General features: G+C 42.5%; 1 protein-coding gene across 1 annotated transcript; it reads left to right on the forward strand.

The window, feature by feature from the left end:
• Positions 1 to 7,832: 7,832 nt before the first annotated feature.
• On the forward strand, positions 7,833 to 14,861 carry PVALEF (parvalbumin like EF-hand containing). The gene is made up of 4 exons (XM_042454860.1): positions 7,833 to 7,938; positions 9,812 to 9,947; positions 13,080 to 13,195; positions 14,077 to 14,861. Exons 1-4 carry the CDS (start codon positions 7,833 to 7,835, stop codon positions 14,121 to 14,123), a joined length of 405 nt encoding a protein of 134 aa, XP_042310794.1. The 3' UTR covers positions 14,124 to 14,861.
• The last annotated feature ends 6,029 nt before the right edge of the window (positions 14,862 to 20,890 follow it).

Here is a 20,890-nt window from a genome sequence, read left to right on the forward strand (position 1 = left end):
TAATAAACAGGGTTTACGTGAACCCTGTTTAGACTTTCTTTCTTAATTCAACAAAGAACTCTCAATCTTCTTTCTGATGCTTACAACCTGATTTATCTGGCATACCTTAATATAAACTGGTTGACAGCAATTTAGGGATGGTGTGGCCAACGGGCCGCCTGCGAATTGCATCCAATTTTATCTGGCCTGTGGAGAATCTCCCCGAGATGTGGCAGAACATTTCCCCATCGTTTCACTTGGAAGAAAAACAAAAACTGGGCCTGTCTGTCTGGGGTGCTCTCCCATCACAAAATGCACAAACTGTTTTTTTTAAAATGCCTTCTTACATCACACCAGCCCACAATATGCATAATCAAGTATTAATACGTTTCCATTCTTACATCATTCATTGGTTTCTATGCCATGAAAAACCACACCCTCCGGAACCAGCCTTCTGAATTCCTGGTGCTGCAAGTGAGATGCAGTCTGGCCTTGTCTTTCATCTCCTTTTCAACAAATGCACCACCAGTCTTCACTTTGATCATTCGTGTTCTTTTGTAATCCAGCATTTTGCAGTGGTTAAATGAAGTGTTCAATGCAGGGTTTGGAAAGTGAGGGTGACTCACCCAGGAGTTAAGCTCAGCTGGCAGACGCTTGGCTGCCAGTGATGGGGAAAGAGCCAAAGAGCATGAGCCCGGATGGCTTGATTGGCAAGATGAGCAGCTAGCTCAGTGCAACAGGATTTACTGGAATTTGAAATCTGCCTGTGGTTTTAGCAAGCAATCGAAAGCTTCCTTCCCTCGGATTAAATTGAAGATAATCTCAGTAAATAGCACAGTCTCACCATGTGGGACTGAATTCAACCACAGATGTCTGAATTATCCCCCAAATACATTTCTCTAAGGATAAAGTATTTTGTTGGTGGGCTGTAGATAGGTACTCCTCTTTGTGCATAAGTGTCGAAGGAAGCTAATAGGCCTAGTGACTAGTTGTAGGAACCACACACAGGCCTGGATCATGGGATCTTAAACGTAATCTAATACATGCCTGGAACAATCCTAACTCTGAATCATCCCAAGTATATGCTTGCCCAGTGACAGAAGTTAAATGACAGAAGTTAAACAATGTGACTAAATGATGGATTTATTTTGTTATCTGTTTTTGGAGATAGGCAGTCTTCCTTGAATAATTTACAGAAACTCTATACAGATGCAGAGTGTCCTTCCTGCTTTTCTGTGTGGCAGTGGTGAAGTTCTCATGTAAGGTTGAACTATGGTTTAACAGGAGAGTCAACATGGTGTAATGGTGTGAGCATTGGACTATGACTCTGGAATCCAGGGTTCGAATCCTAGATTGGCCATGAAAACCCATTTGGTGACTTTGGGCAAGTTATATGCTCTCAGCCTCAGAGGATGGCAATGACAAACCCTTCTGAAAAAACCTGCTAAGAAAACCCCATGATAGGTTCACCACAGGGATGACATAACAACTTGAAGGCACACAACAGCAACAAAAATGGTTTAGCAGAATGGCAGAATCCTCAGATTCATCAGAAACAAGAAAGAGAAAGGTTTTATCAGAACCCAAGAGGGCCCCTGTTCTCATTGGTGAAATCTTGATGGGAAAGGCCTAGACATTGGGAAACTATGGCCCCATACAGACAGGCCAAAATAAAGCTGCTTCAGGACACTTTGGAGGTATACTGTTTAAATGATGCATGCGTCCTAAGAGTCCGGAAGCCATGCCAAAGCCACGATTCAGTCCTAAGGACTAGAGCCCAGCTTTGGCGCAGCTTCAGGACTCTTAGGATGCATGCATCATTTAAACAGCATACCTCCAAAGTGACCTGAAGCAGCTTTATTTTGGCAGCCAGTTTGACACTGCATTAAGTGTCATGGCTTAATACTATGGGATCCTGGGAACTGTAGTTTGTTGTGGCACCAGCATTCTGGCATAGAAGGCTAAAGACCTTGTAAAATGCCAAATCCCAGGATCCATAGGTGAAGCTACAGCACTTAAGTCGTGTAAAAAAAAGCATTATTTTTACTGTGTAGATGCACCCCGAGTTAATGTTTGCTCTGTTATTCCTGTCCTAAGCATTTTTACCAAGGCAGCTTGGTTTCCACAGACAGGCTTGGTTTCCAAATATTCTACTAAATCCAGGACACAACTTTCCTAAGAAATTTTGTTGGCTGAAGCAGAGGAAGATATGTCACACACACCCTTCCTCCCAGGTCACCCAAAGTCACCTAAATTATTTTGGTATGTGAGACAATAAAATCCCAGCAGCACACACCTGTCTTCTTTAACAGTAGGAAGATGATAATAATAATAAATTAATAACAATTTTGTGACTCACTGGGTCTAACCGTAGGACTGGTTCTACCCTGGGAGACATACACACATATCTTGAATCCCAACTCTCAGTATGCCATTGACAGAAGTCCCATCTATTCATAACCAAGTAATCGACCCTTCAAGGGATCATGAATTGATTGCTGTGGGGTATAATTGATGACACGTATTAACTGATTGCTGATGACTCATTAAGAGTTCTGGCTTTTGCTCTAGGTAAAACTGTCTCTAAAATGTAAGTAATATTCTTTTTGAGCCATATATTTTGTTTAGTCAGAATAAATAAATAATGAAATGTTTGTCACTGCATTGCAAGACACAATGCAGTGTCTTTCAGAAGTCTGAGTCCACACAGACTGCTGAGCGTCTATCAAAAGTCCATCTAGTTGATCAGATATGGCCAACGTGTAGCCCTCCATATGATGCTGGACTGTAAATCCTTAGAGAAAACAATGAGGAGGAAAGCACTGGAAACAAAATCAAGAGAAAACAGCATTCCCAAATTGCCTGTAGGTATTAATTAAAGGAACCAACACATTCAAGAAAAATCTATACAGTACTGTAATTCCTATATTGGGGGCCGACTGATAAAAGGCTTTCTGCCCTCTGGAAATGATTGAAAAGTCCACAATCGCCACAAACTCTATCAGCTGGGGCCTGATGAAGGAATGGTAAACTTTTTCTTAATGTTTTGGGCACTTAAATTAATAAATACTGGTACATTGAAAACTTTGTTCTGTCTTGACTTTGGACTGCAACTCTATGGTGTTTATCACACTGAGGTTATTGGAGCTAAGATCAGGGGTGAGTGCGGGTCGAATGATGTGAATTGACATTATAACGCTGTGTATTTTCACACCTGGTTCCTTTCAATGGGAGCTGTTTGTGTGGTGCTTCCACGGGGCTTCCGAACTGAATCCTTACTGGCTCCTCATTTTGGCGAGTTTCCTAAATAAGTGTATTGACAGGATTCGCATTGAGGCTCGGTTCAAACTCACTGTGGATTGGTCTGGTGTGGAATTCCAATTTGCTTGTGCTCTTGAACACCACTGCAAAACCCCTGGGTTGCAAATTTCCCATGATGCCATGCTGAATTTTTGCCCCATTTGCTTCCGGTGCTCCCCCCTGAATGAATGCATTCACATTTTAACGTGGACAGGAGACATGCTGGCGAGGAGGGGGGAGATCGGGGGGGAGAGAGAAAGGGAAAGGAAAAAGAGGGGACAAAGAGAGAGAGCGGGGTTAGTAAAGTTTCTAAAGGACTCTTTGGGGGTGGGGGCAGGACGTCCTCCAAAGTGGGGCCAAGGTGGAGGCAGGATTTACTTCCAAGTAGAACTGCAGTTATAATAATAATAATAATAATAAAATTTCACTGCAAAATAATAATAATAATAACAAAAACAACAACAACAACAGCTGGTGGATGATACACTTGGATGAAGCAGAGAGCATTTAGAGAGAGGTGACATTCCCTATCCTTCACGTGAGGCTAGGGATGGAGATCCAGATGACAGATCTGAAGAGAAAGAAAAAGGAGGCTGGAGGCAAAGTTGACACTCCCAGAATTCCATAGCCTTGAGCCAAGGACCCCACAACAAACTCCAACTCCCATAGTAATAATAATAATAATAATAATAATAATAATAATAATAATGTATTTTAAAATAATAATAATATTTTTAAAAAATAATATTAAAATTAATATTAATAATAATTTAAGTTATTAGTTTGCTGAGGCACCAAAGCTCTCTGGCAGAGAAGGCTCAATGTCTCAGGACACTGCAGTTCCCAGAATTCCATAGCACTGAGCCAGGACAGTTAAAGTGAAGTCAAACTGGATTATTTCCTAATGCAGATGCAGAGGAAAGGGATTTCAATCCAAATTATAGATGTGCAGGAAGTGAAACAGGAGGCTGGAGGCAGAGATGGTACTCCCAGAATTCCATAGCCTTGAGCCAAGGACCCCACAACAAACTCCAACTCCCATAGTAATAATAATTTATTTTTAAAATAATAATAATAATTTATTATTTTAAAATAATAATTTATTTTAAAATAATAATTTATTTTAAAATAATACAACAACAACAACAACAACAACAATAATAATAATAATAATAATAATTTAAGTTATTAGTTTGCTGAGGCACCAGAGCTCTCTGGCAGAGAAGGCTCAATGTCTCAGGACACTGCAGTTCCCAGAATTCCATAGCACTAAGTCAGGACAGTTAAACTGGAGTTAAACCAGATTATCTCCCCAGTGTGGATGCAACCTAAGAGAAGGCAACTGCTACAAAGGGAAGGAGAGATGTAGATGGAATAGATGAGGAGAATGACAAGAGGACAGATGTAGATGTGGATGAAATGGATGGGGGCTCTGACACGGAGGACCCTTTGAATTTGGCTGCCAGGGATGGGAAACTAGAAGGGAGGAAGAAAGGGGAAGCTGTCATTCCCGTGAAAGTGGAGACAGGCTCCCTTCTTCACCCCAGAAGTGCAAAGGTTCAGGATGTGTCCAGAGCCCCACTGAGCATGCACAACAGTCCCAATTCGAATCGTTGAATCCCCCATGGTATGCACTGGTGTGGAAATACAATTTGCACTCACTCCGTTTTGCCTGAATCTGCATCACGTGACTTCCTTGGATTCGATTCCCCCTCGATTCGGAAGGGCAACGGATGGGCAACCAGGTGTGATAAAACAGCCACGTTATGACGTCAATTCGCATCATTCGACCCGCACTCACCCCTGATCTTAGCTCCAATAACCTCAGTGTGATAAACGCCTCTAAAACACAACTAGTATCATCAGTGGTGCAGAATTATGAAAGCTGCAGTTCTATAACCATTTTTGTGGTAGTATGCTGAGTCAGCCAGACAACCAGTCAGCCATTCCCTCTTCCAGAATACTCCATTTCATTTTCTTTCTCACACAGATTTTCTGTTTCTCCCACCCAACAGAATTCTGGATTCTGGATTCCATCACTACTATAGATTCCTAGTTCGTATTGGAATCTTTGGAGGAACCCCTCCCTCCTGATGTTTTTTCTCTAAACTTGTACAAATGGTTTTTCATAAACCTGTTGGTACATCTCTTTGTACCTAAGGAGCCCTGGTGGCACAGTGGTTAAATGCCTGTACTGCAGCCACTCACTCACAAACCACAAGGTTGCAAGTTCAGTCCCAGCCAAGGGCTCAAGTTCAACTCAGGCTTGCATCCTTTCGAGGTTGCTAAAATCAGCACTCAGCTTGTTGCAGGCAATTAGCTTACACTTTGTGAACCACTTAGGGAGTCCTTAAGTGCACTGATAAGCGGTATAAGCAGAGGGAGCGATCAGGCAGACCCAGCAACATTCAGGGACTGCCTGAAGGAAGAGGCCCCCCCCTCCTTAACTGTCATCTTAGCCTCAGAGGGAGCGATCAGGCAGACCCAGCAACATGGACTGCCTGAAGGAAGGGCCCCTCCCTCCTTAACTGTCATCTTAGCCTCAGGGGAGGGATCAGGCAGACCCAGCAACATCAGGGACTGCCTGAAGGAAGAGGCCTCCCTCCTTAACTGTCATCTTGGCCTCAGAGGGAGCGATCAGGCAGACCCAGCAACATGGGGACTGCCTGAAGGAAGAGGCCCCTCCTCCTTAACTGTCATCTTGGCCTCAGAGGGAGCGATCAGGCAGACCCAGAACATCGGGACTGCCTGAGAAGAAGAGGCCCCTCCCTCCTTCACTGTCATCTTGCCTCAGAGGGGGATCAGGCACGACCCCAGCACATCAGGGACTGCCTGAAGGAAGAGGCCCTCCCTCCTTAACTGTCTCTTGGCCTCAGAGGGAGCGATCAGGCAGACCCAGCAACATCAGGGACTGCCTGAAAGAAGAGGCCCCTCCCTCCTCAACTGTCATCTTGGCCTCAGAGGGAGCAGTGATCAGGCAGACCCAGCAACATCAGGGACTGACTGAAGGAAGGGCCCCTCCCTTTTCAACTGTCCTCTTGGCCTCAGAGGGACGATCAGGCAGACCAGCAACATCAGGGACTGCCTGAAGAAAGAAGCCTCCCTCCTAACTGTCATCTTTGGCCTCAGAGGGAGCGATCAGGCAGACCCAGCAACATCAGGGACTGCCTGAAGGAAGAGGCTCCTCCCTCTTGTAACTGTCATCTTGGCCTCAGAGGAGCGATCAGGCAGACCCGAGCAACATCAGGGACGCCTGAAGGAAGAGGCCCCTCCCTCTTAACGTCATCTCGGCCTCAGGGAGCGATCAGGCAGACCCAGCAACATCAGGGACTGCCTGAAGGAAGAGGCTTCTCCCTCTTTCAGCTGTCATCTTGGCCTCAGAGGGAGCGATCAGGCAGACCCAGCAACATCAGGGATTGCCTGAAGGAAGAGGCCCCTCCCTCTTGTAACTGTCATCTTGGCCTCAGAGGGAGCGATCAGGCAGACCCAGCAACATCGGGGACTGTCTGAAGGAAGAGGCTCCTCCCTCTTGTAACTGTCATCTTGGCCTCAGAGGGAGCAATCAGGCAGACCCAGCAACATCGGGGACTGCCTGAGGGACGAGACTTCTCCCTCCTTTAACTGTCACCTTATATTTGTATTGTATTCAATTTTTACTGTACACCTCTATGATCATTGCGGAATAGCGGTCTATAAATAAAACTTATTATTATTATTATTATTATTATTATTATTATTATTATTATTATTATTATATAAATGTATTGCTTGTTGTGCATGGGTGGTGCTCATTTGGATACATAAGAATCAGTATTCCCCTCCGAGTGGACTGATTACAGTTGGCCCTTCTTATCTAGGGCTTCAAGCATCCATGGTTGGAAAATATTCAAAAAAATATAAAATGTAAAACCTTGATTTTACCATTTTATATAAGAAATACCATTTTAGTATCCATTGTATTTAATGGGACTTGAGTATCAATGGATTTTGGTATCCACAGGGGGTTCTGGAACCAATACCAAGGTTCCTACTGTATTTTTAAAACTTTGGTAAGGATTTAAGGTATGTGTATGTGGTGGGATTTCAACAATGAAATGTTCACTATCAGTAGTATTGTGAAGCAGTCCTGCCAGCTGCATAGTAATGTTCAGTTATTGGTACAGTGGACCCTTGTTATACGCTGGGGTTTGGTTCCAAGATCTCCCGTGTATAACAAAATCCGTGTATGCTCAAGTCCCATTAAGTATAATGACATAGCAAAATAGTGTCCCTTATAAAAAATGGAAAATCAAGGTAAATTTATACTTTTTTGGAACATTTTCAAACCGTGTATGCTTAAATCCGTGTATAAAAAATCAGTGTATAAGAAGGGCCGACTGTATTTTATTCCTTTCTATGCTTTTATTATTTCATGCCTGCAGAGGAAAACTGTTGAGGAGATGTTAGGATGGGTCAAGGGAAAAGCCTAAGTTAGAGTGGCATTGATGATATGCGGGAATGATACGACATTTCTGTAGACTCACACATCCATTTCTCTTGCAAGCAACCACAACATGGGGGACGACTTCACTTGCCAAGTTAAGAAGATGGCCTTGGCCATGGGTACATCCCTGACAGACAAGGATATTGATTTGCTGCCTTCAGACATGAGACATCATGGTAAGGAATTAGAGTGAATGTAACTAGTGAAGCATTTACAGCAAATGAAAGGTATAAGCAGATCTCAAAAGTTTCCAGGGATTGCTTGGGGAAAGTACTTTTTAAACTACAACTCTCTACATTTTCCAGGAGCATGGGTCACTGGTAATCCAAACAATAAAAATTCCACCCTCCAGAAGTGGCGCATTACAAATACTCCGATTACTTGTTCATACATTACTTTTTACTGATAGCACAACTATATGGAAGTGCAATTATGCTGGGTCCCACAGTGGTACAATCAAGTGAACAATGGGCACCACAGGTTTCAGTTCCCCTCTCTTTGGTTTGACTAACCATGTCAAAACTATAGGAGAGTTCGACACCCCTTTAATTGTCATGGCTCTGTCCTACAGAATCCTGAGGTTTCTGATTTGGTGAGGTATTCAGCCTGGTCTGACAGAGAGCTCTGGAACTTTGTGGGCAGAGGTCCTTTAGGACAGAAGTAGAAGTTATACAGCATCCCTCCAGAAGTTACTGAGGATCATGTAATCATGTAAATCCAGCACAATACCCATTCCAACAATATTCTCTAGGTTTCCAGTTCTCTGAAACATAATCAAATATCATAAAATATACATTGGCATTAAGAAAAAAGTGCCAATCTAGAGGTAGGTGCTCACAATTGTTTAATTGTTGTCTGCTTATTTTAACCAATTCTATTTTATATTATTACCTATTGTCTTATACATATTTTGTAGATTGTACGCCATTGGCAGGTTTCATTTTTATTGATTTGATCATTTGTCTGTACAGCACTGTTTACATTTACAGTGCTATAGAAATAAACTATAATAATTTGTTTATACTCTCCAATCTGCCTGTACATGAACCTATGTTGTGTTTTAAATTGGAATTTTGTAATTGTGCTGGCCAAATGGCCGTAATAAAGTTATTATTATTAAACTATAATAATAACAACAACAACAACACAAGGAAGAAGTTAAGAAAAAAACAGTGATTCAAATGGTCTAAATCAAACACTATGTATAAGGGAAAACAAAAAGTCTCTTACATACACACACTCATTGACTACTTCCCCCATAGCCAAGCAAGTATGCATTTGGAAGCCCACAAGTAAAATAGACAGAAGGTTGGTATTTGGTAATTTCTAGTATGAATTGAATGAAAAATGGAGAAAGGGTTGCACACCTTTCTTGCCACCAGACATTGCTTCCAAAACTGCTATGCTCTTTAGAGAAAGTGGCCAATAGGGCCACATTATGCACATTTTTGTATAACATGAAGCTTGCCTTTAAAATATGAAGGATGAATGCAACATCACAGTGTGTGTGTGTGTGTGTGTGCGTGTGCGCGCACACACACATACACATATATACATATATACACACACATATATATATATACACCGAAGAGCTGTTATAAGCTGCTGTCTCGTTCATTCTCTCTCTCTCTCTCTCTCTCTCTCTCTCACACACACACACACACACACACACACACAATCTCTCTATATATCAGGGATGGGAATAATGAGGTCCTATAGATGCTGCTAGATTGCAGACCCCAGCATTCTTCACTACTGGCTGTGTTGTTGATAAATAATAATAAGTACAGTTAAACAACATTTAGAGGACCTCTTGATTCTCATCCTAGACAGACATGCACAAGCACACATATACATGTATGCTTATATTCTTGCTCCCTTGCACATATCCACACATACCTAGCATTAAATCCAGTGCTTCCTTTGTATACTATAGCTCATATCAGTTTCCTATATGAGATTTCAGAATTTATTAATTTCTCTAAGGTCCCAAGTAGAACTGTCCTATCAAAATTGTTTCTTCATTAAAAACCACATTTTCTGTTGCAGCTTCCTTCAACTATACCAAGTTCTTTGACTATATGCAGAAGTTTCTAACATCAGATGAGAGGGAGAAGCACTTGCGTAAGGCCTTCCAACTGCTTGACAAGGATGGCAGTGGCTTTATTGAATGGAATGAAATCAAGTAAGATTAACTTTGCCATTAAGTTGCTATGAACATCAGGAAAAGTTCAACTTGGGCAGAAATGCATGCAAACAAAATTTGGGGGTGATATCAATGGATTCATTTTTAATTGCAAAGTATCAGGTAGAAAAGAACCTTGCATATTCAGATGGGGAATGATTTGCTTAAGATCTTAAAGCATCGCATTAGAAACCAGCCACTTCTGGTCTTGCCAGGATTCAGACACAAGATCGAAAATTGGTGAAACCCATTACCAAACAATCTCACATTTATAGCAATTGCTTACACATAAATGTGCAAATCTATTGAAACAATCTATTTTGTTTATTAATTTGTTGCTGTTGTTGTGTGCCTTCAAGTCTTTTCCAACTTATGGCCATTTATGGTGACAGAGTTTTCTTGACAAGATTTGTTCAGAGGAGGTTTGCCCTTGCTTTCCCCAGAGGCTGTGACTTGCCCAAGGTCACCCAATGGGTTTCATGGCTGAGCTGGGAATTAAACCCTGGTCTCGAAAGTCACAGTCCAACACACAACCCCCTACAGCAGGGGTTGGCAACCTCCGGCCCATGGGCCAGATGCGGCCCGCAGAGGCCTTTTGGCCGGCCCCTGCCTGCCCCTGCCGCCGCCGCTGATAGCAAAAGTCTGTTTGAAATAATTACAGAGAAGAGAGAAATGGCCAGGGATGCATTTTTGCCATCCTAGCATAACCAGGTGCATGTCTGTTAAACTTTTTATCCAGAGCTACTGCTAACATTAGAAAGAGTAAAGCAACTCCCAGAGCTGGGAGATACAAAAGTGGGCGTTCCTCCTGAGCTCTCCACACATTCCCTTCTCTTGTGTGCACCTAATCTAGCCTGGTTCATTCAGTGGAGGACACTGTTCAATCATTATTTCTTAAGATTGTCCTGTTCTGAGTGTGAAATGGAAACAGGCACCATCATGTCCTTTAGCTCAAGCATCATAACATCTCGGCCCAACCCAGTTTTATCCACCACTTCTACAAACTTTATTACATTTCCCGCCTTAGTATATAATAATAATAATAATAATAATAATAATAATAATAATAATAATTAAAAATTTTATTTCTATACCGCTTTTCCAGAGATTAAAGTGGTGTACACAAAATTTAAAACCAGTTACAAACACATAGATAAAACCAATAGCACAATATATAATATACAATATACAAATCTAAAACAATCATTCGAATGGGTGAGGCAGAAGGTTAATGAAATCAAAATACACAACTTCATTTTCCAGAGGGGAAGGCTTGACAGAAGAGGAAAGTTTTTAGCTTCTTTTTGAATGTTTCTAGGGGGGTGATCAGGCGGAGTTCCTCAGGAAGATTGTTCCAGATTTGTGGGGCTGCTACTGAGAAGGCCCTCTGGGATGTAATAGCATATTTAGATGATGGAGTTTCTAGCAAGTTCTTCCCGGTTGTTCTGAGTGTGCGGGGCGGATTATATGGGGAGATGCAGTCCGTCAAGTAACTCGGGCCCAAGCCATGTAGGGCTTTATAGGTAATAACCAACACCTTGTATTGTGCTCGGAAGTGAATAGGCAGCTAGAGCAGATCTTTCAGAATAGGTGTTATATGGTCAAACCTGGAAACACCAGTGACCAATCTGGCTGCTATGTTTTGTATTAGCTGAAGCTTCCAGGCTTGGTACATGGGTTGCCCCATGTAGAGCGCATTACAGAAATCTAAATGAGAGGTTACCAGAGCATGTACCACAGTTTCAAGGTCCCTTTGGCCCAGGTAGGGTCGCAGCTGGTGTATCAACTGAAGTTGATAGCAAGCACTTCTGACCGTCGCATCTACTTGAGATGTCAACTGCAGGGACGAATCCAGAAGTACTCCTAGACTGCGAACTTCATCCTTCAGGGGAAGTGTGACTCCGTTCAGGACAGGTGGACAAATTTCCTTCCCCAGGCCTGGGGAACCTATTACCAGTACTTCCGTTTTCTCTGGATTCAAACTGAGTTTGTTTTCCCTCATCCAGCCCATTACCGACTCCAGGCAGGCATTCAGAGGAAAGACCCCATCCTTAGTCACTGAATCAGTCGGAGACACAGAGAAGCATATTTGGGTGTCATTGGCGTACTGATAACACTGTGCCCCGTGTCTCTGGATGATCTCTCCCAGTGGTTTCATGTAAATGTTAAACAAAGTGGGGGACAAAATATCTCCCCGAGGGACACCAGATGTGAGTTCCCTCTTAGAAGAGCAAGTGTCCCCCAGCTGCGCCATCTGGAATCTACCCAAGAGGTAGGATTGGAACCACTGGAGCGCAGTGCCCCTGATACCCAATTCCCTCAGGCGTTCCAGAAGGATACCATGGTCTATGGTATCGAAAGCCACTGAGCACCAACAAAGTCACACTTCCCCTGTTGATGCCCAGATGGAGATCATTGACTAAAGCGACCATGGCAGTCTCAACTCCAGTCTGGCTAGGATCCAGTGTGCCTATATCAAAATCTGTTGTCAACCCATCTTTACCCCCTTTTTGCCAAGTCCTCAGGCTCAGAAAAACAGAAAAGAAGAAACATGATATCCACTTAAGAAATGAAAGAACAGTTCAATCATTATTAAAAATATATTTACTCAATTAAAAAGGGAACAATGACAATGATCAACAAAACTGATCACAATAAAGCCTATACTAAACAAGCAGAACATTAAAATTTTAAACACTTAAATAGTCAGAATATCATGCAAATAGGAAGCTTTGCTTATGATATTGAATGAAGAAGAATAGAATCAAAAGCAAATGGGAAGATACCAATTGGAGCAAGAAAATAATGCATAGGGCAAGCTTTAATATGCCCAGGACATTTTATTTTTTTAATAAAGCCTTCTCCAGGAACAGTCTTGAACCAACATTTTCAACCTGGTCCCTAAACAGCTGCTGCACAAAATATTTTACAAGAGCAGAAACTGGGGTTTTCAGACCAAGTGGAACATTGTCATTTTAAGAGTACCACTGATGGAAGATTTATTCTGAAACGCATTGGGCATAATCCTTTTTCTAAGCACCTGTATGTCCCCTTTGCTTTATCTCCTTGAAGAATAATCTCAGCCACATGCTTCATTCTCTGTGACTCCATTCTCCTCTCACTTGTCCACAGATACATACTATCCACAGTCCCCAGCAATGTGCCAGTGGTGCCCCTATCAGATGAAGAGGCTGAAGCTGTGATCCAAGCAGCTGACGCAGATGGTGATGGGCGGATTGATTTTCAAGGTGGGCAAATAATATACCAGGCAAGGGCTCTTTGACCATTTGTACTGGGTCTCTGGTCTCCCTGAAACAGAGAATGGCCTATCTTATGTGAGACTAGGCAGGTTTGCCCAGGCCAGTTTCCTCTGTTCACTAATCAGAGGAATATGTGAAGCTCAAGGAGCAAATGGGGAAATTTAATTAGGATTCATGCCTACTGCTTAATCATCACATCTAGTCCTCAAAGTGTAATTCAAACCAGAGATTCAGATCAATGGTTTAAACTATAGGAGGGGAGGGGAAACTATTGAGACAAGCTGCCACACAACAGACAAATAAACAGGGAAATCACTGACCTGTTACATATAATTGCCATCAACTGGTAAGGTGCTTTGTCTAGATCCCCACATGACTAGAGCTGCTGTCTTCTTAAAGACAGATGTCCAAAAATGAAAATAGCTTCTGACTATGGGTTCATCTTGAGTTAGAAATTTGGAACAGCATAGCAAAGCTGAGGAGAAACCTGTGGTTTGTGGGGCAGGCTGAGTGGTAATCCTGCAAAATCATGAAGTTGTTGCTGTGTGCCTTCAAGTAATTTCCTACTTATGGTTACTCTAAGGAAAATATATTATGAGGCTTTTATGACACGATTTGTTCAGAGGAAGTTTCCCTTGCCTTCCTCTGAGGCTGTGGGTCTCCATGGTCAAGCAGGGATTTGAACCCTAGTCACCAGAGTTGCAATCCAATGCTCAAATCATTACACCATATGCTCTGTATAAGAGCCATTTCCTTATTCTCTTCACTTAAAAAAAGGCAGGGGATGACAAAAGTTGGAAAACTGCTATCTAAAACAATATTTTTGGCTCCCCCGGCCTGCCCATTTTGACTGTCTTTTTCCATTGCAGAGTTTTCCGATATGGTCACAAAAGAGAAGCTTCCAAAGAAAAAATAGAAACAAGGACAATGAGTGCTCTCCAACTTCCATACTCAAGAGTGTTGTGCAGGGGTGGGGTGGGGAACTGATGCTTGTCTATCTGTGTCTAATCCTTTTTGAAAGCCCCTCTCAATTTTGTTCGGTTTTTGGCGGGGGCAAGTAGGAATCTGCAGCTTGCTGCTGGGGCTTGTTGAAGAAGTTTCTGTAGTGTACAGGGTCAGGGGCTAAGCCAAGGATGGATGAGAATTTTGTTTGGCTTGGTTTTGATAAGAATATTCCAAATTTGCAATTCTCTACAGAAATTATATGGAATAACTTGTGATTAACATAAATAAAAAGTTGAGAAAAACATAACTATCAGATTTGCCCATCCAGGAAGGGGGGCTGAAAGTCTGGTTTTGATTCCTGGTACATTGAACCATGCTTTTTAACATTGAATTAGGGTTGTCATCTCTTTTAGGCTCATCCTTAATAACTACATTGCAGGTAGGTGCGACATATTGGGAATAGCTGCATCCACTGAATTTGACTCAGAGTACATGTACAAAAATGTTGTTTTTGAAATGAATTTATCAGTATTTACATATATCTTGGTAAACTGAACAGTAAGAATTCGAGAGTTCAAAAAAAATAAATGTAGGAGAAAGCAAAACTGACAGATACAACCATCCTTAATCTCGTCTGAGGAAGAGAGGATCCAAATGCATTAATGGTACTTTCTTGATGACTCTCTGATCACTGGAGAGCCATTCAGTCATTAAATTTCTACCTGTCCTCTTAAATATGCGTTCCTCCTCCCTGAACTAAGCTCTCATATGATCCTGCAAATACGACTACAATGGAGGACTCATGGTAATAGACTGAGAACGCCTTTCCATATCCTTAGGACTATTATTTTCAAAGGCCTTATACTTGCCTAAGCATTGTGGCAAAGCATCCCTCTGTCCTTAGTTTAATTTAGTGACAACCTACTGGCACCCTTCCTTAAGTCTTGCACTCAAATTCTGTCTATTATGTTCCTGCCTTTGCCAGGAAGGGATATTTATCTGGTTTCACCACATTCAACAGAGACAGGGTTTTTATGGAGAACACGGTGGGAAGCAAATGGTGTGTTTGTCCATGTACTAGATTAGGCAGACACTGTCCACCTCACCTTTAATACTACATTCTCTTTCTATCTCTTTCCTAACCGCATTGCTAGCCTTTCGGTATGGAACCATAAGAGCCTAGTGGTTTTTATACCACCAAAGGAAAATGGTACTCTGGTCAGGTCATGTTCTGAGGCAAATAAAACCCTTCTATTTTACCTTCACGTCTTTGGTAGCCTTTGTTTGATCCTGCAGTTTTCTCATGAAGGAAGCAGACATTTAGAGATGAATGACCCTGCAACCATGATAGGTTTCCTAAGCTAGACCATCATTTGCAGACAGCATCACTAGGCAGTTCTCAAAGACCAGACACTGTTGATATTACTTCTTGTGCAGCCCATGGAGTCCTCCTAGTCCAAACAAAAAACAGCCCTTTAGAGAAAGATTCCTCCTCAGGACCACAGCCATGGAAGAACATGTTAAATTCACCTTCTGTGCCTCCTCTGATCCCTTTAACATCTCTCTACCCCAATCAACAGACAACATTTTAATTTTAAAGAATCCTACAGTTAGAATGGCCCTAAGCAATTGAAGTGGAAAGACTAGTTTTCAGTCTCACCCATTGAGTATTGTCAGCAGAGCAGATTACAACTCAGCCATTCTTCATGATCCCTGACCATTAGCCATGCTGGCTGGGACTGATGAGGCTTGCAGTCCAAAATCTGGGGGCTTTCATGGTTTATAGAATCACAGAACTGGAAGAAACCACAAGAACCATCAATTACAACCCCTTGCCATGCAAGAAGACACAATCAAATCACTCCTGACAGATGGCCATCCTGCCTCTTTTGAGGTTTAAAAGACCTCAAAAGAAGGAGACTCCACCACTCTCTGAGAAGTTCAATTTTGAGTCAGAAAGTTCTGTTCCAGGAATCTATGGCCTGGGACAGACTGCCCGAAAAGGGCAGCCTGCCAACTGCCTACTATCCTCTGGAAGGAAGTCGCAGTCACCAAACCACACAGCTTCCCTCTGGAGGGAAAAGAACCCAGGGAAAGTGGGTTCTTTTTCAGTCGCAGGGCAGATGTAACGAGTGCGCCAATGGCACACTCATTACATAAGCAACATGTGGCGATGTGCAGATGCCATGCGTTGCTTACATAACAATGGCGGCACCTGTGTATACAGGGCGTCGCCATTGTTACATCACCCACACTTTCTAGGGTTAGGGACCATGTGGTTGCTGAGTGGTCCCTAACCCTAGAATTGGCACTGGTACGCCACTTGTTGGCGGTATGTACCATGCCTATATTCCTTTTCTGCAAGATGAAATTGCCACAGCAGCTACAGAGTCTTAGCACAATTAACAGAGCTGTCAATATGGGTTTGCCACAAAACAAGGAGGGGAATGAACAAAGAGAAGATGCTCTAGGTGCGCCTGATGCACTCTTTGCTCTATCACATCCAATTCAGCTTCTTGAGCTAAAAGAATAGCACCACCTGGTGGAAGTTATGCTACAGTGGCTATTAAAATAGTGGGAGGACAAGCACAATGCTAGCTGGAAATTGACTTGACTTGGAAAAAGTCAAATCAACCCAATTTGGACCTCTTCAAATGATTTTAACATGGTGATGGGTTTAGGCAATTGTTCATTCACATATTGAAGTCAGTAACTCCTGGTTCAAAACTCTTTTCCATGGTGCAATGTCCACCGCATCTCAACCTACACCTCTGTATTCAAAAGTCAATTCATGCTGATGACCAGAAGGACTCCATGGTCAAGGGGGGGGGGGTTATCAAGGGGCCAACTTCTTTTTTTTGGGGGGGGGGTGAAACTGTGCTTTTGTTGTTGATGTGTGCCTTCAAGTCTTTCCCAACTCACAGTGACCCTAAAGTGACCCTTCATTGGGTTTTTTTTTGGTATATTTCTTCTTGCTATTCCCATCCTCTGAGGTTGAGAAAGTGTGACTTGCCCTCGGTCAACCAGTGGGTTTGGCTAAGCTGGGATTTGAATCTTGGTCTCCAGAGTCATAGTCCAATGCTCAAACCACTACACCACACTCAATACTGTGCTACCTGAGCCTAAGAAAGGGTGGCCATGATAGACAGGTTGCAGTGTCTAGGGCATCTCTTAGTGCTACAGGGACTTCAGATATGAGCACCTGCTCTCTCCTTTTAGGGTGTATATCCCAACCAGAGAAAACCATCCTCTGAGCTTTACTCAAAATGACACTGATAGTGATGACACTGATTGGCCCTTATCACACATGAGACTGGAGCTCAAATACAGAGCCAATTCGAATAGAAGGGGAAGCAGAGTCAATTTGAATCCAAGGCAATTCACGTGATGAATGATCACACGTGAAGAACGAAATTGTGGTGATTCCTGAGTCAAAGAGGAGTGAGTGCAGATTGAATTACCACACCAGTACATACCATGCGGATTCAACTATTCAAATTGGGACCCTTGCGCATGTTCAGTGGGGCTCTGAACGCATCCTGAACCTTTGTACTTCCGGGGTGAAGAAGGGGGCCATTTCCTGGTTCCACTTTCACGTGAATGCTAGCCTCATGTGAATGACAGCTTCACATTTCTTCCTTCTATTTTCCCATGCCTGGCAGCCAAATCCAAATGGGTCCTCCGTGTCAGAGCCCCCATCCATTTCATCCACATCTACATCTATCCTCCTGTCATTCCCCTCATCCATTTCATCCACATCTTTATCTATCCTCCTGTCATTCTCCTCATCTATTTCAGCTCCATCTACATCTATCCTCCTGACATTCTCCTCATCTATTTCAGCTCCATCTACATCTATCCTCCTGACATTCTCATCCATTTCAGCTCCATCTATCCTCCTGTCATTCTCCTCATCCATTTCAGCCACATCTACATCTATCCTCCATGTCAGAGCTCTCATCCATTTATTATTATTATTATTGAGGAATTAATAATAATAATAATAATAATAAATTTCTTTCACTGCAAAATAATCAATGTAGAAGCTGCAGGTTTACTTGGATGTAAATCTTTTGGATCTGAAGGAGATCCATTTTGGAGGACTGTAGAAATGATCCGGTTTCCCTTATTCTCCATGCTCCCTAAAATACCACCTCCCTGAATCCAATCCACTCTCCTTCCCTTTGTAACAGTTGCCTTCTCTTAGGCTGCAGCTGCACTGGGGAGATAATCTGGTTTGACTCCACTTTAAATGTCTTGGCTCAGTGCTATGGAATTCTGGGAACTGTAGTGTTGTGAGACATTGAGCCTTCTCTGCCGGAGAGCTCTGGTGCCTCAGCAAACTAATAACTTCTTCTTCTTCTTCTTCTTCTTCTTATTATTATTATTATTATTATTATTATTATTATTATTTTAAAAAACATTTTTATTATAATTATTATAATTATTCTCCATGCTTCCCTTCCCTTTGTAACAGTTGCCTTCTCTTAGGTTGCATCTGCACTGGGGAACTAATCCGATTTGACTCCACTTTAACTGTCCTGGCTCAGTGCTATGGAATTCTGGGAGTTGGAGTTTGTTGTGGGGTTCTTGGCTTGATGCTATGGAATTCTGGAAGTTGGACTTTGTTGTTCCCCCCAGCCTCGGATGGCCCCCTCCGCCCCCTCTGTTGCTCTCATCTCTCTCCCCAGCCTCTTGTTTCATTCCCTTCACCCCTGTCATCTACATCTAAATCTACCCTTCCAAGCACCGGAAGCAAATGGGACAAAAATGAAGAACAGCATCATAGGAAATGTGGGGCCTTGGAGGTTTGGGGGGGGAGTGTACCAGAACGGAAGTAAAGTTGCATTCCACACCAGACTAATTCGGACTGAAATCGAAGTGAGCTTGGAAGCAACTTCCGAATTCACCAAAATGAGGGGTCACTTTGGATTCACTGTGGATGCTCCTCGGAACGACCCCCCATAGAAAGCAATCACGTGTTATCACGTGAACTCGCATTGTTGGACCTGCAGTGGCTTCAGATCAGAGCTGCAAAAAGCTGCAAAAACCTCCATGTGATAAATACCAAACACAGCTTTCTTGCTTTCAGACATCCTGAGTCTCATTGATACATGTTGCCCGTTGCCATGGAAATTTATACCTTCAGGATGATTGAAAATAGCACACATTTGGTTCAAAGCTTTAGCTTTCAATCATATATCTGAATGTATAAGATGCCAAAATGTTAAAGTGTACTGTTTGATAAACAACAATTGATAGCAACATTTTGATCTAAAAGCAATATTTAGCTAGAGCTCTGAGCCATGTTGAAGAAATATGGCTCAGCCTGTCACTAACAGGAGCCCCATCTCAAGCTTAATCAAAACTGTAGGACCTGGGACACTATCCAAAACAAACCCTACATAATCAGTTATATAACCGAGCTGTATTATTTGTGTCTGAAAGAGGTATTGGCCCAGAAATATGCAAACTGCAAAGATCAAGCAGACTGTGCAGAAGGAATAAAGGATTAGTACAAAGGAGGGGGGGGGGTCTGAAATATCTGCACAAATGACAACCACTCACCTCCTCCCTGACATTCCTGAGAGAATGGTGTGCTGTGCCTGTATTGGTTGCTCAAGCACTGGTTTGCAAGTCTCCGCCCTGACAATTCAGAAATGCCACCCAAGTCAGAGGGCTGAGCAGCCTGTGCAGGATAAAAATGCTCAACTATAACTGTAGTTAGGGACAAGATGATTGGATTTAAAATGGACAGTTAGAGCAAGAGAAGACTGCAGTTTTAAGAACATACAGAGATGTTGTATAGACAGACTCTGCACCTAGATAGGGGTAGGGAATTGGGTAGCCCTCCAGAAGTTGATGAACTTCAACTCCCATCTGCCCTAAAGAGCATAACCAGTGTTGAGGAATGATGGGAGCTGCAATTGAATCAATATTGGTAGGCGCACACATTTCTCATCCCTGGCCTAGCCCATTCATTCAATAGCAGCCCATAGGATCAAGGTAGTTGCATCACTAGGGGGGTATGGAATCCACCAGGTGGCACCCTCAAGGGTGCATGACACCACTGCTCCCCAAACACCTGCCTTTGGGCAGAAACAAGGCATGGCATTCACCTGCATCCCTTTAAAACACTGAAGAGATGGGGTGAGTGAGGGGAGGCTTAGTGGGAGGAGAAAGGAAATGACCTATTATTATTGTTGTTATTGTTATTATTATTATGCTTTATTTATATAGCGCTGTAGATTTACACAGCGCTGTACATACAAACTGTATGTGTTATGTACTGAATTTTAAAATTCTTTTTAAATTTTCTTTAAAAAATCACATCTTTCCAACTTTTCACTTTAACCACATGAAACTATGTATACATTTAGGCTGTGCATATAAGAGTTTCTGTTTATACCAATTCAGTAATATATGGGAATTATGGTTTCTGAATATTATTACAAAAAAACCCCCACTAAGGATTCTGCATGGTGTGGTATGGGAGGTGGTCAATGGGGGTGGGTGGGGTGACACCATGAGTTACTGTACTGGATGACACCACTGGATCCGGTATGTAGTTACCCAGAGCTATACCATCAGTCACTCAGAAATCTCTTTGCTTCATCTCATGGCTCAGCAAGATTCTCCTTCTCAAATAAAAGCATAGCCTTCTGGATACATCCATGACCACCCACCAGATTATAAACAGCTTTCTCAAAGGTAGTTTGCATTTGGCTGGAGAGAAAG

The sequence above is a fragment of the Sceloporus undulatus genome, chromosome 2 (assembly GCF_019175285.1).
Source record: "Sceloporus undulatus isolate JIND9_A2432 ecotype Alabama chromosome 2, SceUnd_v1.1, whole genome shotgun sequence".
Classification (NCBI taxonomy): domain Eukaryota; kingdom Metazoa; phylum Chordata; class Lepidosauria; order Squamata; family Phrynosomatidae; genus Sceloporus; species Sceloporus undulatus.